Raw genomic sequence first — 19,663 nt, forward strand, 5'->3', positions numbered from 1 at the left:
GCCGGTTATACTAAAGCGCAGCGGAACCAGAACGCCGTCTCTAAAATTGGACCTGATTACTTCGTCCCTTTTGGACCTGATTTTTTGTTAAAGAGGAACTCCTGTCATTTTATTACTAATATAACATTTATCGCTCGGTTATCTGAGCCCCGATCTACTAGACAAACACCCCGACTCCTCATCATACTGCCTGTGGGGAACAATAGAATGACTCAGTCTCAATCACCCAGCTGGACACACACTGACTAATGAAAGTCTATGGAGGAACGGACTTCATTAGCATTGCCATAAAGCATCAGCTCAGTGTGGTAATTGAGCAGAGAAAGTCACCCAAAATATCACATGACTAATTTAGTATATTACTGTATACAGCACTGGGGGGTTAATCACTGTGTACAGTGCTGGGGGTTATATTACTGTATACAGTGCTGGGGGTTATTACTGTATACAGTGCTGGGGGTTATATTACTGTATACAGCGCTGGGGGTTATATTACTGTATACAGCGCTGGGGGTTATTACTGTATACAGTGCTGGGGGTTATATTACTGTATACAGCGCTGGGGGTTATTACTGTATACAGTGCTGGGGGTTATATTACTGTATACAGCGCTGGGGGTTATTACTGTATACAGTGCTGGGGGTTATATTACTGTATACAGCGCTGGGGGTTATATTACTGTATACAGCGCTGGGGGTTATTACTGTATACAGTGCTGGGGGTTATATTACTGTATACAGCGCTGGGGGTTATTACTGTATACAGCGCTGGGGGTTATTACTGTATACAGTGCTGGGGGTTATTACTGTATACGGTGCTGGGGGTTATTACTGTATACAGCGCTGGGGGTTATTATTGTATACAGTGCTGGGGGTTATTACTGTATACAGTGCTGGGGGTTATTAATGTATACAGTGCTGGGGGTTATATTACTGTATACAGTGCTGGGGGTTATTACTGTATACAGTGCTGGGGGTTATTACTGTATACAGTGCTGGGGTTATATTACTGTATACAGCTCTGGGGGTTATATTACTGTATACAGTGCTGGGGGTTATTACTGTATACAGTGCTGGGGGTTATTAATGTATACAGTGCTGGGTGTTATTACTGTATACAGTGCTGGGGTTATTACTGTATACAGTGCTGGGGGTTATATTACTGTATACAGTGCTGGGGGTTATTACTGTATACAGTGCTGGGGGTTATTAATGTATACAGTGCTGGGTGTTATTACTGTATACAGTGCTGGGGGTTATATTACTCTATACAGTGCTGGGGTTATTACTGTATACAGTGCTGGGGGTTATATTACTGTATACAGTGCTGGGGGTTATTACTGTATACAGTGCTGGGGGTTATTACTGTATACAGTGCTATTACTCAACTCATTCTACAATTAAAGTGCAAACAAAGAAAACCTGGCACTTTAAATTCTCCCGGTTGCTCGAAGTGAAAATATTCCGCTTTCGTGGACTAAATCCCGCAGATCTCCGATAATGATGTGTAGATTTAACATCTGATTCAGCACATAGCTTAACCGGCAATCCCTAATTACCTTCATTGAAGTGCTCCCCGTGAAGAGGCTCAGTTTAAGCTTCGTACCGTTATACAGCAGATAAACCTACGTTGTATCCACGACTGCATGTAATTTCATACTAATATCGGAGGGTAAAAAACGTAGAATGAATAAACACTGCGATCATTAAAATCGGTTCTCGAGAAGGACCCTCGTTAAGTGCAATTGGAAACCCGGCATCCGATCATTAGAGGATTACCAGACACCAGATAGATTCTAATAGCTGCGGCAGTCCGGGGGGGCTCCTCGGTATCGAAGATCTCAAGCAACCCCAACAATTTACAAGGAAAGTTTAAATACGTCGGGTTAACCGTATCATTTCCTTGTAAAGACACAGAAGTCTCGGACTCGCTTAGATTGTCAAAAAAAATACGGTTTTTCTACCCATGTTAAAAACCCCCAAACCACCGGATTCAAGTTAAAGTGGCTTTAATGAGCCATCAGTCCCGTCAGTCAGTTTAGGAGCCGTATGTCTATCCCATGCATGTTTAAATCCTCTCACTGTGTTACCCTCTACCCCCTCTGCTGGGAGACTGTTCCACTTACCTACCACCCTCTCCTTAAAATAAAACTTCCTTACATTCCATCTAAACCCTCCAGTTTTAAACAATGGTCTGTTCTTTTAACATGTATTATTCTAAATGTATAGATATTTTCTGTAAATAAATATTAACTATTTCTTTCCCCCCCATTATAATTGTATATAATTTCTCATTGGCTGTGCCGATCCTATACTTCCTATACCAGCCCTATAATATATCCCATTACGCAATAAATAGCACCTACTAATTGTTTCAGTATTTTAGGGCTGCGACAAACACTCAATATACTTGTATATATAATACACGTTTTGGGGCATTATTAGTATACATATCAAATGACCCCCCTTTTTTTCTTTCACTTCGGGTGACCGGCGTCTTTTGCAAATAATTCATGCGTTTGGGGAGCCGTACCTGGCCTTTGTGTTTGTACGAGAGCGCCGTCTTCGCCAGCAAAGAGACATCATTTGACAACAAATTCTCTGGAGTGATGTGAGTGGCATTCAGGCGCTTACCGAGCAGCGTCGCCTGCGGGGGGAAGAGAAAAAGCAAAAGTCCAAATATTTTATTTTTTTTTTGCAAAAGAAAATCATTTTCAAAGGTCTTTTTTTCTTTTCTCTACTTCCTTCCAGCGAGCGCTTTAAATAAATGATCTAGGAACAGATGTATGTTTAAAACACAGTGCAATGTTGTGTACGTAGTGGGGACACGGGAGGGCTCGCCGCCTGTGCTGGGTTTTTACAGCGACGTGTGACAGATCAGGATGATTCAGGGTAAAAACATTACAGTGCACTGCGCGCAAAAAATATATTTTTTTTAAATCTAAATTCTGTTATCATTCTGCGTTTATGACATCATAGGCGTCTCCTGGGCTTATAAACAATGCTCTAACCGGGATAACTATGTAACATTTTCTCGGTGTCGGGTTATCGTTAGTTATTTCGGCATTAGTGGCAGAGATAAAGAATAGCACGAGGGAGAAGGAAACACTTTTAGAACAAGTGTTTTTAGTGGAAAAGTTTGGAAAGTGGACTGGACCATCTCCTTGGTTACTATGGTGATAAGACCACTTTTTAAACTTTGCAACAGAGCTACTAGTTATACATAACGCATGATAGCAGAAGGAGGAAGGACACCGGTAGAATCCCCAAACTTATATCTTAAAATATACACTACCCTTCAAAAGTTTGAGGTCACCTTAAAAAAAATATCCTTGCTTTTGAAAGGAAAACAAATTTTGTCCATTAAAATAACATCAAATGGATCAGAAATCCAGTGCAGACGGGGTTAACGTTGTAAATGACTATTGTAGCTGGCATTTTAATGGAATCTCTTCATAGGCGCTCATCACTCTTTATCACTCCCATCACTCTGTGTCCCAATGGCCCTTTATCACTCCCATCATTCCTGTGTTCCAATGGCCCTTTATCACTCCCATCACTCCTGTGTTCCAATGGCCCTTTATCACTCCCATTACTCCTGTGTTCCAATGGCCCTTTATCACTCCCATCACTCCTGTGTTCCAATGGCCCTTTATCACTCCCTTCACTCCTGTGTTCCAATGGCCCTTTATCACTCCCATCACTCCTGTGCTCCAATGGCCCTTTATCACTCCCATCACTCCTGTGTTCCAATGGCCCTTTATCACTCCCATCACTCCTGTGTTCCAATGGCCCTTTATCACTCCCATCACTCCTGTGTTCCAATGGCCCTTTATCACTCCCTTCACTCCTGTGTTCCAATGGCCCTTTATCACTCCCATCACTCCTGTGTTCCAATGGCCCTTTATCACTCCCTTCACTCCTGTGTTCCAATGGCCCTTTATCACTCCCATCACTCCTGTGCTCCAATGGCACGCTGTGTTCGCTGATCCAAGTTTAAGTTTAAAAGGCTAATTGATGGTCAGAAAACCCTTTTTGTAATTATGTTACAGCCAGAAATCTCCTTGTTTTCCATGAAAACAGCTGAGTGACCCCAAACCTCTTGAACGCTAGTGTACTACTAAGATTGTTTTTGCTATTTCCACCAAACATATCGGTGGAGTCTTTGTCACGACCACGACACATACCATCTCCGTGATTCTATGTCATCATTCTTTATTTCTACCGCATCACTCCGCTGTGTTTATTCAGCTGATCCAGAAATATATTTGGAACGCAGAACTATTTTGGAGTTGTCTGGTCTGTCCGTCTTCTGGATCAACAGCAGGGCTGACCTTGATGGACTTCTATTCTGTAGCCGATATTACAACGTAACCAATCCCCAAAGCTGTAGGTTCATTTGAATGTACATCGCGGTCTATATCACATAGATTCCAATGCATTTTATTGCACGCAGGCACTCCTTGGTTATTGAAGCCCCAAAAATGAGACTTCTTTAAATATTTCGGGGGATAATTTGCGTACGTACCATGGTGTGTTTTCCAGATGCAGGAGGACCCAAAATAACAATTCTTGGTGCTGCGGAAGAAAAAAAAAAAAAATATGTGGTCAGAATTCTGTAACATTCTGTAAATTCTGCTACTGAAGTGTTCTAGGTGTGACTTTTAAGGAGGATCTGCGTGTGCTTGACGGTTCTTCGTATTGGCTGGAAACCAGTAGGCACCTGATGAAAAGGTAGAGGGTGGTTTATGTCAACAAAGAGGATTTTGGGGTATTTTTGTTATTTTTTTTTACATCAACCCTTTAATAGCCCACGGTGAACATCCTATGGGTTGACCAAGTGACTCTAACATGGAAACCTTGACTTGTCACTATTTAAAGAAACACTTCATTGAGTCACCTGCATTCAAGCAGGGACGTCATCATCATGATTAAGCACCAACTGGGAGTCTTAGATGTGATCACAGCAACACAGGATAAGAAAGAGTCAGCTCCAGACCGCGCGAAATCGGATGGTTCTCTCGTCTTTGGGATAAACAATAAGATATCGCAGAAAAGTGGGATCTCAGGCCGCACTTTTATTTCGCTATTTAACTCTGGTTTGTTAAAATCGAACTCCGTACACCTCGGAAAACTCCAACTGTGTGTAGAAATGATTTATTAATGGAGCCATGAAAGAGTCCTCCCTTGCCAGGATTAATCAACTTCTTCACGCGCTTCAAAGGAAATCAAGAAACCTCTCCATCCGCGGATCCTTTTGAGGCTTAACGAGGAAAGTGATTTAAAATTCACCAGAAACCCCGTAAGGTATTGGATCTTTTATGCACGGCTTTTTTTTTTTTTTTTTTGGTCAAACGTTTGATAGAAAAGGAAACACTCTATTATATACCTCGTTTTATGCTTTAGCATTGCCCTGGGCTACTATAAATGCTCGGGTTCGTACTAAATCTGCTTTTTTTCTCCCCACCTGTTCTTATTGGACGGCGCTGAGTATATCAATGGACAAATGAATATATTACATTAACAGCAGCCGGATAGAACTGCTGATACACAAGCCTGGCCACCTACGGGACTACTGCAAGACAAGAACTTCTAGCCAATGTCTAGGTAAGGCGTAAAGTAATCAGGGCCGACCCTGAGCCCTATGGTACCCGTCCCCATCTCGCTTTCCCCTTCTCAGTCCGTTACGTCGACACTGGACAAGTCAGCTACGGGTCCTAAAATGTATCCATTCTTCCTTTTTTGCTGGGAACACATAATGATCATGTGACACAAAAGCAGGCACTGGTAGGCTGTTGTCATGGAAACAACAAAAAAAAGCTTCTTCAAAGCGTCTGTGTTGTTTTTTAGGTCATTAAATCTTAGAAGAAAGAGTAAAAAGCCAGAAGGGCTCAAGTTTATTTACCTAACATAACAGAGGGGGCCATTAATGCGTTGTCTACGGCAATTTGAATAACTAAGCAACATTTTTCCACCCCGGCTAAGCTTCTTCAATTAATTTGTGCGAGATGGGTTACAAAGTAGCCCCCTACCCCCTAAGCGGGGCTGCTCAGGATGCTTCCAGGTCACTTTAACTTGGATCCAAGGAATATTTGGGGAAAAGGTGGTACATTTTCCCCAAATATTTTATTGCAGCCACATCCCTGTGTGGCCCTTTGTGGAATTAAATGAGAAAAATGACTTGTTGGAAAGCCTTTGGGCTTTCTGCTAAAATGTTCTTATTTCTGATCCTGTGGAATAGTATAAGAGGTTTAAGCCGAAACGGTATGATGCCATCCAAAAACACGCAGTGGCACAAAGTCAAGGGTGGTCTTACAAATACGACGGGGCTGAGATGCAACGAGATGAGGTTCCCCTGCAGGGCTTCGGAATATACTTTCTCCCATGCAGGTTATACTGAAAACAGATAAGATTGGAGCTGGCGCTTGCTGCTTCCAATGCCTGGTGCCGTAGGTTTGCTTGGCTCTTCGCTATTTAAAAGGGGACGTCCATGAAATAAAAATATCTTATTTGAACAGTAATCAGTATATTTCTCTGATCACCATTGTAGGTTGTCATGTGATGTGTGGTCCCCCAAACCCCACCACGCTGGTTGATTTATGCCGGGGGTTAAGACCCAGGCATTCTATTGCCTATTCTATATCAATGCAGTAAAGCAAAGACCTGTCAGTATCATCTAGGAGACCTAAATATCATTTCATATAAAAAGGGATTGTCTACTTACGTTATTTAAAGGAATGTTGAATTTGCTTTCAGAGATTTGATGCATATGACTGATCATTTCACAATCTGGTACAATTTCAGCACTAGAATAATTCAGATATTAGACAAATTGACCAGCTTTAATTATTTAAATGTCTGTTTTATATAAAAAAAACCACATCCACTGGTGTGGATTTCTTACTACATCTATTTCCGCACGACCCCGTCTCTGTCTAAATCCCAGACGGCCCGACGATTCTGAAATCAGGACGGCAAGAAGAGTAAATATTGACAAGGAGCTACCCTGCCATACGATAATGATAATGTTCCATAGGGGGGCACTACAGATCATGAATCCCATTACAGCGAGCGCCCGGCGCCCCTCTCTTGGACCCACGCCGAATGCTTTGCATTTCTCGAGATGCCATGCAGCACATACCTGCTACTCCTTTATCCCGAGCCGCCGCTGAGTTCGGAATTCATTAGCCGTAATCCAGAAACTAACTAACCTGAGGATTCCAGCAGCTCGGGAGTTATCGGCGCAGCCATCGAGCGGAGCCCGGTTCGCTTCTAACAAAAAGCCATCATTATCCGGCTTAGAGCAAGAGAACAAAGCATACGGGGAAGAGATAGCATTAAACATTGATAACGCAAAACATCTGCTCTCCTGGCGTTCTGCATTTTAGAAGAACGGATACAGGGGTTTTTTTTAGTTTTTTTCACTCTTCCTGGACGTTTTCTACCGTGACTGCATTAAGTCTTGTTTGAAGAGGGCCTAATAGTTTTAATAAGAGATTTATGTATGGGGGACCGAGAAAGGGTTAATCAAACAACTTCAAATTGGTTGGAATAACTAAGTAATAGACACTCAGCCAATGAATGGTTAATATGCCTTAAAAACGCATTAATTTCCCCATTTGATACTTGCTTTCTCTTGGGAAATGGTAATCCTTGAGACTGCAAGATCAGATTAAGGAGAAATAACCAGTTTCATAGTTTTCCCTATAGTTAGTCAGCGATTGGGAGTATCGCAGACAGTTTTTTACAGGTTAGAGATGAAAATGTCCACTGACTTAGCTGACGGGCATACGTGGGAAGTCTGCAGGTTTCCCCGGAGACTTCGGGTGAAGTGCTTTCAGTGAGACCGCCCGCCAACACCAGCAGACCACCCGCTGACCATCAGTGGACCACCGGCATCAGCAGGACCGCCTACACGCATTATGAAAAGATTGGGCTCCGATTAGCCAGAGCCAAGAATGTTCCCAGGTGTGCTGATGGGTCACGGCACAAGGGCAGTTCCGACCCAAAGCATGGGGCTCATTTTATCTGGATGAGGGCGCTAGCAACCCCCTAAGGATTCATATGCATTTACGTCTCCTTGGCACAGGAGGTGTGCTGTACTCGCCACTGTACTCTATACTTACCCACCAGCAAGGGGGTCTAACAGGACCCCATGCTCGCGTGCAAAGACCACTCCAAATGATTTCCACGACAGTGCTTTCCTGCCACCGTTGGTCTGCTTCGAGCACCCAAAAGTGGTGCAAAAACCGGTCCACGGAGGGAACTGTCAGTAACAGCTCTGGAGCTGCAGCTTCCCCAGGCAAAAAGAAAAAGGCATATTAAAGTACTTACTGTAACATGCACACTTTGTTTGTTTGTTTCCATGGGACGGTATACTGTCCCTTTAAGGGCTAACTTTTTAAAAAGTCAGTAATAAGGTACAGTCATGGATTTTCAAATCAAGAAGTCAAAAAAACTACGCGCCATCACAAACATTTGTTAGGTTTTCCTGGCTCCTGGGATTCCTCGGGTCCTGTTTTCTACAAACACAATAGCTTCTAGCGTGATTAGTCAGCGAATCATTGTTGTCTCGGTTTATTAGCTTGGGATGGATGCTACCCACACACTCACACCTTCGCTGCCTTTCTATCTAATTTATGGTTTAGATTATTGACACATGATCCTACAGGGATGAAGAAAAGCGTATGTGCTTATATTTCTTTTAACAAGTTGACAAACCAAAGAAATAAGGAAAATATCTTCCTCCTGTGGTCAAGAGCCTTTGTACCGAATAAAAATCAATACCTTTAATAACTCAGCTCTGCTCGTCAGTCCGGCACAGAGAGAGAGAGAGAGAGAGAGAGAGAGAGTAAAGAAGAGATGAAGGCTTCTTGAATCGTTCTGCCGAAGAGCCTTTTTTATGTTACACAAATAAAGCCGGCTTTATAGCTGTCTGCTGCTTCTCTCTTACCCTTAAAGGTAGTGTTTAGGAGAAGATACATCATCATCATCAGAGCTGGGAAACCTCATGAGAAAAAAAGCCCCGGCTTCTAAAAGTTTATTATAGTTTTTACAGGGGTTAGTGAATCGTGCAACTGCCTGCAGTTCCATTGAAATCATGGCTTGCTCTTGAAAAGCTCTGTTTAAAGGGACATTCCAGGCATCATATGTACGTTAATTAGACTTGGGCGCCGGCCAACTCTTCGTGTTCGTCGGGGGGGGGGGGAAATCTTCGAATTCCACGAATATTCGTCCGTTCCTGCGTTCGGTTTGGCGCGAATATTCGTGTACATTCTTATTCATTTTTTTTCCTTTGTTTATTGTAGAAGGGGTTAATACGGGGTTAACGTGGTACAGACTACCAGGATACCAGGATTTTAAAAGTCTGTACGAGCGGCTCTATTGGTCGCCAGCAGGGGCCTCCTCTGCAATCAACCAATGAAGTGAACAAATGAATGATGTAGGAAGAGGTAAAGATGGTTGTTCAAGACGTCACTTAAAATTCCCAACAAAGACCACCGGACTGCTTCTGATTATCAAAACTTACCGTCATCATTATTGTTGCGTAGATGATCTATAAGGTACTGGATGGTGTCTTCCGGCCGATCGACTAAAAGCTTCTCCACCATTTTCTAATAATAAAAAAACAACAACAAACTGATGAATAGCTGATAAATGACTTCTTACGGACAACACTTAATAAACATGATTTTTTTTAATATCAACATATATGTTATCCATTTAAAAAATATTTCAGCCGTACGATCTGCTATTTTCCACATTGCAGGAGGACCTAAAAGCTAAAAAATACACAAAAAAGCAAGAATTCAGCACACACCCAAAAAACACGTATCCGCGCCATAAATATTGGAGATCCCATCACACTATACGGCCATATATAGCTTCGCCCGCCACTACGTCAAAGTACCCCAAGGTCTTTGGGTCCTATCTAATGTTTCACGGCTATATTGCTTCCCAAGGAGCTGAATCAGTGGGACTGCACCTTAACCCACTGAGACTCTCAAACAATTTAAAGCCTTCTCTGGACACCTCTTGGGGTACTTTGACCTCTTCTTTCGGGGTACTTTGACCTCTTCTTTCGGGGTACTTTGACGTAGTGGCGGACGAAGCTTTACGTTTCGATGCATATCCGGTTTAATTTATTAACCCATTTCCTGCTGGTTTTATACACATTATTGGGGGTACAGGGGTACTTACATCCCCACCTGAATAATACAATGTGTCAGGGCAGCCTGAAGGTAAATAATTCTTGGTAACCCCAACCAAGTCTGCCACTGGGGGTTATTTATACAATTTTAAAAGAGGTTTTATTACCATGGCAACTAATGCAATAGTGGCATCACCAGGAATATTCCATTGGTTTTCTATGGTGATAAGACCACTTGGGACGACCCCTTTATAAGCAGCTTAATCAATGGCCTCTGTGCCCACAATTCAGACCGAGTGCCTTTACCTGGATGATCTCAAATACCCCGTGCTCTTCCGCATACACAGACATCTCTGGGGGGATTCGCAGGGGCTTCGCCGTGGCATCCATCTCGGGTACGTCAGCCAAAAACCGGAAGGCTGCCAGGTGAGAGAACGGCTCCTTAGCAACCAAAGCGCGCCCCGAGGTTCCCTTGGCAACCGGAATCCAAGGACTCATAGTGAGTCATCAATCCGCGACCTCAACGTGCGTGCGTTCCACCTGGGGCATGCGCAGTGTGTGCTTGGTCTGTGCATGGGAAAACTCAATAATAAACAGAATGGATCATAATTAATGTAAAGGGATCAAATTACAAATAAAACAAGGATTTAATGAAAAATACACAGATTTTGGCTTACTGTTAAATGCTTTGCAATATAAAAGAAGTTATTTTTGGATATATGCTCCATTCCCACCTTGCCACTGGTCCATTTCACTGCTTAGTCTTTGTCTTTGTGTATACTATATTTACGTTAAATTAATGGAAGTAATTACATTTACATACCTACCCCCTGTCCCAGGTTTTCCGTGACTGTCCTTAGAGGAAAAACTTAGTTTGTGAAAAGGGACCCTCAACCGCTATCCTATTTTGCTCAGCGCCATAAAAAATATCCTACATGTAGGATTATATAATAATTGTTGGTTTTCCTATGTAATCCCATTTTAATGCTCTTAAATAGGGTTTCCAAGGATGCATGGGCATCATGGGGATGTTATAACAAATTTGGGAAAATATGCCTCCATTCCAGTTCATCCCAAAGGGGTTCGATAGGGTTGAGGTCAGCCGGTCAAGTTCTTCCACCCCAAACTCATCCAACCGTGTCTTTATGGACCTTGCTTTGTGCGTCGGGTACAGTCATGCAGGAATAGAAAAGGGTCTTCCCCAAACTGTTCACACAAGGTTGTCCAAAATGTCTTGGTATGCTGAAGCATTAACATTACCCTTCACTGGGTCTAAGGGGCCCAAATCCTGAAAAACAGCTTCAGACCATTATTCCTCCTCCACCAAACTTTACAGCAGACACAATGCATTCCAGGAGGTAACGTTCTCCTGGCTTCCGCCAAACCCAGATTATACTATAACACCTCCAGATAGTGAAAAACACGTTTCCACCACTCCAGAGTCCAGTGGCGACGGCTTTACATCACACCAGCCGACGCCTGGCATTGTGCACAGCGAGCTTCGGGTTGTGAGCAGCTGCTCTGCCGTTGAAGGCCATTTCATGAAGCTCCTGATGCACAATACTTCTGACCTCGCATGGTCTGCCGCTCTGGGGCTGAGCTGTTGTTACTCCTAGACAATTCAACTTTGCAATAATAGTAATTACCGTGGACCGGGGCAGATTTAGCAGGGCAGAAATTTCACAACGTGACTTGTGGCAACGGTGGCATCCTATGACAGTACCACGTTCAGTGCCACCCAGTCTACTGCCAACCATATTATTGATCAGTGCCCTTCGGGGCGTGTTGTCTCGCATTGTTTTGCCATAATACGGTTAATTGATATTTGCCTTGTTCTCTCCCTATTATTCTAATGCCATGTGAGAGACTATTGCGTAAGATTTCAGATTGTGATAATTTACTCTCTGTTGTTTCGTTATTGTTTGCGCTGTAACTGAATGTTTGCGTTCTTACGCCTTCCGGCTGGAAATCACAGCCCGTTTTAATTCGATGTTAAGTCAACGGATGCCCATTGATAAAATGACTGCAAAAACATTGCTCTGTGTTATTGTGCGTGTCCAGTGCAAATAGCAACACTAGGATCTTGCGCAAGAAGTAAACATGCCTGGAGTCATGGAGGATCAGTGTTTTCTCCTTTGGGTTCACAGATTTCACACACTCCATAGGGCTCCCCATTAATTTAACAGGTTTATTCACTAATCCCAATGTTTGCATTTATCGGACCCACTTCATTTATGCGAAGAATTATTATCTTTCGTAAATATCCCTTTTTTATAGTGGTGATAGTCTCTCCTTTGGCCTGAAACCCTTGGGTCTTTCCTCCTTGATGCCCCTCTTTTCTAGGAGCTTAGAATGTTTGCAGGGGCTGTCAGGGAAAGCAAACTATCCCTTTAACAATCTTTCTTTTAACATGGTATTTGTTAATTTAACAGAAATCATCCCATACTTTTTAATTGCAGAATGCAAATCTTTTAGGATTTCGCTGATGACATAAAAATAAAAAGCATATTCCCGGGAATCGAGCTCTGGCCGCGGCGGCGAGCGCACCGAATCCTAACCGCTAGACCACAAGGGACACATATGTTGTTTCTGGACCAGTCCCTTTGATGCCTTTTTCGTTGCCTTGATGCCCCTCTTTCCTCCCCTGATGCCCCTCTTTTCTAGGAGGTCAGACTGTTTTCTGGGTATGAGGGGATCGCAGGGTTCTACAGCCCTAAAAGCCCTGATAATGTGTATAGAGACAGTAGGAAATGGCTTTATAAATTAAACGGGGTAAACGCTATCAATAGCTCACAAAGTTACATAAAAAGCCTAGGCCACCCAATGTACTTCTCTGCCAAAAGCACTTACAGCTACCCGGCTATGGAACAATCCCCTCTTTGGACAATTAATTGAGTTCAGTTGAGCTTCCTCTGAGATGAGTTGCTCTGGCGAGCTGATGAGGAATAATCCTCTTCGAGATGATTTCAATGTCTTAAGTGCTTTTATTAAGGGTCCTTAAGATGAAAAGACTTCTTCCAGAACCTCACGTTTAGTAAAATATATAAATTTGTGGAATTCGCCATCCCATCGGTGGACCCATGGTTGACAGCTCAGTTTTCGATGATGTTCCTCAGCAGATATGGGTCTTCTAGCTCCATACCGTCACGGGTACTCACACATCATCTAAACAGACACCCCAAAACAGAGCAATAATTCATAGGGGCTAGTATAATTAATTTCCTTTCTCGTTATACATTTTTGAGAAGACAACTCCTTTTTCCGGTTCGATTCTAAAAGAAACATAGAAAAAACTTTGGCCATCTCGTTCTATTCATTCCCCAGACTCACTCTGTTCAGAATAGCTCTCCTTTATCTCGCCGTATTGGTACTAGCAGCTATGTAGTCAAATTTACGGTCTTTTATCTCTTCCCCAACTCTCTATTGATTGAGATAACATGCACTATGAGAGCTGTTTTTCCTTCTCGCTTCTTGTGCAAGCCTCGGTTGCCCCGTGAATGTTTGATTTCAAGACTTTGAAAGAGTTCAAAACCGGTTCTGTGTATCTTGCCATCAAAGCAGCGCTGGCTGGCGTCTGTTGCATTGTGACATAACGCTAAGAAAACCAGGCGTTGAGGAACAAAGGCAACGCAGATCCTTCAAGGAGAATAACAAGGAACATCACATATCTTCGGTGCCTCAGAGGCTGGCGTGACATCTTCTGTTTAAAGACAAATTGCTGGTGGGTAACAAAGTAATTCACCCTTCCTCCTACGCCGGGTGAGGGTAGATACACCTTCTCGGTGTGCGGCGGAAACGGAGGTGCCATACAAAGCATTGGTGGTAGCATAGGGTCTCCTTTTGGTGAAGCCCTATAGGTGTTAGGTAGTCACTTGGCTACAACCCCCCCCCCCTTTAGACAGCCCGCAAGTTCATCAGGATTCCTTTTTAGAAGTGGGAGAGTGGGGTAGCTACGTGGGACAGTGTCTAAAAAAACGGGACTGAACAGCGGGAACTGGGACTGTTAGGCAGTATGTTTCTATAATGTCCTACTTAGCAGTCAAGTTAATTTCTAGATAATTAGAGTAAACAATTAAGCAGATTTGCCAAGTTATTTTTCATCAATAGCTTTTAAAACACATAATAAAAACACAGAAATGCGAAAAAAAATCCCTTCATCTTGTGTCACATGACTACAGGCTAGAATTAAAATTGTCTAAGAATATATAAATAAGGAAAAAAAGAATATTGTTGGTGCGGGGTTTGGGTGCTTTTTGGTAAGTTAGATAATGCTGGTTATCGGGGAGGAATGGTGATGGTCGAGCGGTCCTGGCATTTGAAGGCAGGAGACCCCCTGTTGGCGGAAGTGGCGCCGACCTCGGAAACCTTCCGGCTTCTGCTACCCGGAGCCCACCCTTGCGGAATGCGGGTAGGAGGTCCCGCTGACATTGGAGGTGGTCCCGCTGATGTCACTGGGCGGTCCCGCTGATGTCACGGGACACACTCAGTTGTTGGAGGGGAAGTGGGCGGGGCATGCCCCAACGACGCTCCTGTGACCCAGAAAAGCAGCTCTTCCCCCGGAGCCTCCAGGCGGAATCCGGAGAGTTCCCGGCTATGGCACTGGGGCAGTAGACCAGACGAGTATGCGCCGATGTCAGCCCCCTGTGCGGGATGGCCAGTCTGGGTCCGCTGCTTATATATAAAAAGTGATGGCTTCACCAAATTTTAAAAAGAGGTGTTGTCACCACAGCAGCCAATGGTATGCTCCAGCTGGTTGGAACCTTCCACTGGTTGCTATGGTGATAAGAGCACTTTTCAAACTTTGTATCAGAATCCCCTTTTCGTCAATATTTCATTAAATAAAAATAATACTATAAACGTCACCCGTAACGATAAGGTGTCTGTCTTATTACAAAAGAATATCCTATTCTGTTCAGTTATGGAAAAGGTTGTTTTTACAACTTCTTAACTCCCTGCAGAGTTTGTTGTTAAGCCAAAGTGTTCCTGCGATTATCTGACGGTAACTTAGCAACCTGCCAAACATTCACACACACACACACACACTACTTCAGGCAGACACAGACACACAGACAGAGAGGGTATCAGAGAGCCCCGAGGGCAAGAAACATCCCAGCATCTGGCTTCCATCTGCAGGTGAGACGTTGACCAAGTGGACCTCCTAAGTTACCTGATGACAGTTATGGGTGGAACGTTGATATTGTTTTCTTGATACAATGTATGTGGATTTCCCAAGAGCGCAGCTGGAAAGTTTTGTTTGTTCCTTGATGAATGTGAGATTCATCTGTTTTAGCTGCTGGTGTCAAGGGTTTAATGATTCTGTGGGCTCCGCTTAGAAGAACTTGGGCTGGGTTATTGTTTTTCAACTTAGACTCCAACATATGGTGATGAGGTTTAGTAGAGTAAGGTGTGTTCGGGTCTGTAGCTAGCCTTTCCATTATGACTCGATCCGTCTTCTATTTTGGACTTTAGAATTGTTTGGACATGGCTTGTATACAAGTTTACAATTAGTTTTGGGCTCTTGGGTCACTTTGGCTCGGACTGTCCCTTGGAGTCACGACTGGAGCTCACTTTTGAATAGGTTTAATATTTTATGAATGACTCACTGTCACAATACTTTTTTAGATTAGTCCTTCTTGAGGTCCAGTTCGGATCTAGAATAGGCAATAAGTATACATACCATTCAAAAGTTTGGGGTCGCTTAGAAATTTCTTTGGTTGTTTTGGGGGGGGGCAAATTTTGTTAAAATAACATGAAAGACAGGGTTAAGGTTGTAAATGACTATTGTTGCTGGAAACTGCTGGTTTTTAATGGAATCTTTTAATAGGTGTTCATCACTCTTTATCACTCCCATCACTCCTGTGTTCCAGTGGCCCTTTATAACTCCCATCACTCCTGTGTTCCGATGGCCCTTTATCACTCCCATCACTCCTGTGTTCCAATGGCCCTTTATCACTCCCATCACTCCTGTGTTCCAATGGCCCTTTATCACTCCCATCACTCCTGTGTTCCAATGGCCCTTTATCACTCCCATCACTCCTGTGTTCCAAAGGCTCTTTATCACTCCCATCACTCCTGTGTTCCAATGGCACGCTCTGTTCGCTGATTCAAGTTTAAGTTTAAAAGGCTTAATTGATGGTTAGAAAACCCTTTTGTAATTATGTTACAGTCAGAAATGTCCTTGTTTTCCATGAAAACAGCAGAGTGACCCCAAACTTTTGAATGACAGTGTATGTATAGCTATGTTTCTCTCTTAAGGTCCTTAACGTAGAAATCCTACAATGAACGACGCAAAGCAAACCTTCAAGGAGCTGGAGCAGAGCTGCAAACTCCTGTACCAACAGCAGATGACCTTCATCAATGCTTTAGAGAGGACTCGTGAAAATGCCCATGATAGAATCAAGCCCGTGAGGAACCTGGAACAGGTAATACTGATATACTTGTGATTGAATTTTCCTCTCCTTTTGGATGTATCACCAACGGAACGGCGTGGGCAAAGGTCTAAAGACCAAGGACTGATGTCCTCTAGTGATTGACCTAATGATGAGCGTCACTATTTATACTTTGTGGGTGAAGTTTGTATTTCATAGTCAATGTGTGGTGGACAGACAATAGTCACACTACGTGATATTCTAAAGGAACCCTAAGTAACTCTTTAATAGCCCATCATCAACATTGGACTCACCTACCTTAATTCAAGCAGGGATGGTGCAGGTAGCAAGGTTATGATATCCCTTCCAAAATACATAGAGAGTTTTTCATTCTAAGGGTCTACAATCATATTTCAACGTACTGCAGTCTTTAAGGTCAATATGTGTGTGTTTGCCCTGCAGGTCCGCAGCTATCTGGACAATTACTGCAACAACAGCACAGACAGCCGCATCCTGTCCATGTTTCTGAGCGTATGCGCGGATCTCACAGAGTTCTCTGTTAACCTGGCCGAGCTGCAATCTGGGACCGAGGCGGCTAGTGATATTTTAGAAGAAAATATGAATCTTCTCAATCCAGACAATGACATCTCTGGTCTGAGAGCCAAGTAAGTGTACTATTTATAGGCATTAGGAGAGCTCATCATACTTAAGATCTAAGAGCTCTTTGTGTTGTGAAACGCGTCTGCGTTAATGAATTGTCACATCCTCACACAATTCTAGAGGATCAGTAAAGGAACCGCTAAGAATCAGTTTATAACAGGTACTGTTTACCATCCTCCAAGTATTAGTTGGGCTCTAAGTTCATGGCACTAGTCTTGGCTGAGCTGTAGGGGCCAGAAGAGTTTGGTCAAGCGCCTAGTACACCATATTGGAACCCTAACCATGTTGTGGCATGGAGTGCATCAGTTTAGATACATTTTATCATTAAATATATTTGAATATTTATATGCAGATATCCTCATGATGTTGTGAACCATCTAAGTTGCGATGAAGCAAAGAACTTCTACGGTGGAGTAGTAAGCTTGATCCCTATACTTCTGGATAACCTTCGAGAGGCCATCTCCAGGATGGAAAAGACGCAGTCGGACCAAAAGCAACCGGGGAGCAATGAACTGAGAACCAAAGAGCGGAACGGAACTAACAAAGGGGAAAAGAATGTCACACAAACCACAGGGGTTCAAACCATGGTTAGTCAGCGAAACAACACAAAGAGAGGTTCTAATGAACTTTGCAGACCAGCCTGGAGACCATCAGGAAGAATCCATACCATATAAAATGCAGTGGCTCTAATGTTAAGCAGCCTGTTCGGTATCGAGAATTTAGAAATGGGCAAACCAGCCATGGGCAGAGCATCGACCAAGCCCGGCTCTGGATTTGGGATAAGCGAAGACCCAAACGAGAAGGGGAAACTGCATTATAGCCAACTCGGATCCGGCCCTTCTGGACGATCCCAGCCTATGCTGACTTGCCCAGTTCTAATTCCGATACTTTTTCATAATGTATGCTCTAAAACCAATCCAAACCGCGTAGAAGCAGAACAGTCGATCACCATTTAGTCCATCCATGGATCATCATATAACAGGAGATCGATCGATGGTTGTGCTTCTCAACAAGCGCTCGATTTGCGTCCATGACTATCTTTTCTTTGGCCTTTTGTAAATACCCAAAATAACTAAATTCTAAATTAAAACATAACTTCTATTGGTATACCCGGATTCCTATATTAATTTTATCATAGCCCTCAACATAACTTAATAGCGGACGAGTAAAAGGGGATCTCTGTTAACCTTAGTATACCAATAAATGTTTTAATTTAGAATTTAGTTATTTGGGGTATTTAGTATTCAGTCATTTACCGGTTATTGATTTGTGAATATCTACTGCATGAAACTGTTGTCTTCTTACCTGTAGAATCTTGATGATTAATTACTCTCTAATTAGGGTTTTTTTCACAAAACTGTTGATTGTTTCTGTAAGATTTCAATTTACCAAGATCACTCTGTATTAAGAATGGCCAAATTCAGCGAATTTCCATTTATAATCCATGAGTTTTAAATGGGCGGCTTCTGATCTTGCTAATAGAGGCGTAATACATAGATGAAATACCTCACAAATTCCAGATCAGCAACTCAACATTATATTGTTATTATTATTATATATTTTTTCCATAGGATAAGTAGCCGAGAAGATCCCGTTTTGCTGCAGGTTTTCATCCTCACTAATAATAAAACAGCATCTGTCCTTCAACACCCAGGCTTCAGATTTGATATTTTAGAACTTAGAACTTTACATAAGCAAATGGAAATTTTATTTTGTGGTTTTCAGTTCACAATTTTTATTTATGTTATTCACCAAATATCAAAGCTTCCCCTGTGTCGAGTCCGACCACAAGGTCTCAATAAGACTCACACACAATCGCGGCTCCTCTTATTTTACTAAATAAAGCTGCTTTGAGAAAAAGGTAAAATTTGACGTCTTCGTGAAGCTCTATCATGGAGCTCTATCATCCGCATAAGCCAACCGTCCTCTTCTAACCATCAATGTCTCCTATTAAATAGGGACAGTCCCTTTTTGAGGATTTTTATCCCCATATGATGGCTGGGGTGTTCCTTTAACTTACTCAGGCTCTCTGTATTACCAAAAAATGCTATTCCCACAATGCAACGGGCCATTCATGTTCCGCACGGAGTTAAATATACACAACATATACAATATTGCCATCTGGTGGTTAACGTGAGATAAATGTACAAAATAGGCTATAAACTATACGGTAAATATACATGTTTATAAGCAATCACAGCTGTATTTATATAGAACAGAATCAAACCAAGTATCTTCACCAAGCCCTCGATAACCTGACACAGGGAAAGACCTCTTTCATACGAATAGGCCCTGGAGGGACACCGGTGTCATGCAGTGCACTCTCCCGAGTGCAGATTGCAAGCTCTTGGGGTGTACTAACTCTAAACCAAAGTTATAGCTCAGGTTAGCGGAAGCCATGACATCAGCGGCATAATACCAACGATGAGGACCCTTCCTTGGTCATCTAGGAACTCATCATCTCAACACAAGTGGTTATGTCATGG

General features: G+C 42.8%; 2 protein-coding genes across 2 annotated transcripts in view; one reads left to right on the forward strand and one right to left on the reverse strand.

The window, feature by feature from the left end:
* Positions 1-10,539, reverse strand: part of LOC149281792 (adenylate kinase 8-like) — a 36,189-nt gene extending 25,650 nt beyond the window's left edge. Inside the window, exons 1-4 of the mRNA XM_089499007.1 lie at positions 10,456-10,539; positions 9,529-9,613; positions 4,528-4,577; positions 2,533-2,646 (exon numbers count right to left, since the gene is read on the reverse strand). Coding sequence (XP_089355133.1) covers positions 2,533-2,646; positions 4,528-4,577; positions 9,529-9,613; positions 10,456-10,539 — 333 coding nt within the window. The remainder of the gene's footprint in view (positions 1-2,532; positions 2,647-4,527; positions 4,578-9,528; positions 9,614-10,455) is intronic.
* A 5,888-nt stretch (positions 10,540-16,427) lies between these two features.
* LOC149281794 (sperm acrosome-associated protein 9-like) lies at positions 16,428-18,503 on the forward strand. Its single transcript, XM_089498963.1, has 4 exons — positions 16,428-16,571; positions 16,980-17,182; positions 17,530-17,764; positions 18,489-18,503. The coding sequence occupies exons 1-4, from the start codon at positions 16,428-16,430 to the stop codon at positions 18,501-18,503; spliced, it is 597 nt and encodes a 198-aa protein (XP_089355089.1).
* The last annotated feature ends 1,160 nt before the right edge of the window (positions 18,504-19,663 follow it).

This window comes from Sceloporus occidentalis, unplaced genomic scaffold (genome assembly GCF_023333645.1).
Source record: "Sceloporus occidentalis isolate IW3139 unplaced genomic scaffold, rSceOcc1.0.p SCAF_127, whole genome shotgun sequence".
Taxonomy (NCBI): domain Eukaryota; kingdom Metazoa; phylum Chordata; class Lepidosauria; order Squamata; family Phrynosomatidae; genus Sceloporus; species Sceloporus occidentalis.

Bases quoted from the DNA above. Each gene is read 5' to 3' on its own strand.
- LOC149281794 (XM_089498963.1), top strand. From the start codon at position 16,428: ATGAACGACGCAAAGCAAACCTTCAAGGAGCTGGAGCAGAGCTGCAAA. The intron at 16,572-16,979 runs GTAATACTGATA...TTTGCCCTGCAG, and splicing joins CCGTGAGGAACCTGGAACAG to GTCCGCAGCTATCTGGACAA. The intron at 17,183-17,529 runs GTAAGTGTACTA...ATTTATATGCAG, and splicing joins ATCTCTGGTCTGAGAGCCAA to ATATCCTCATGATGTTGTGA.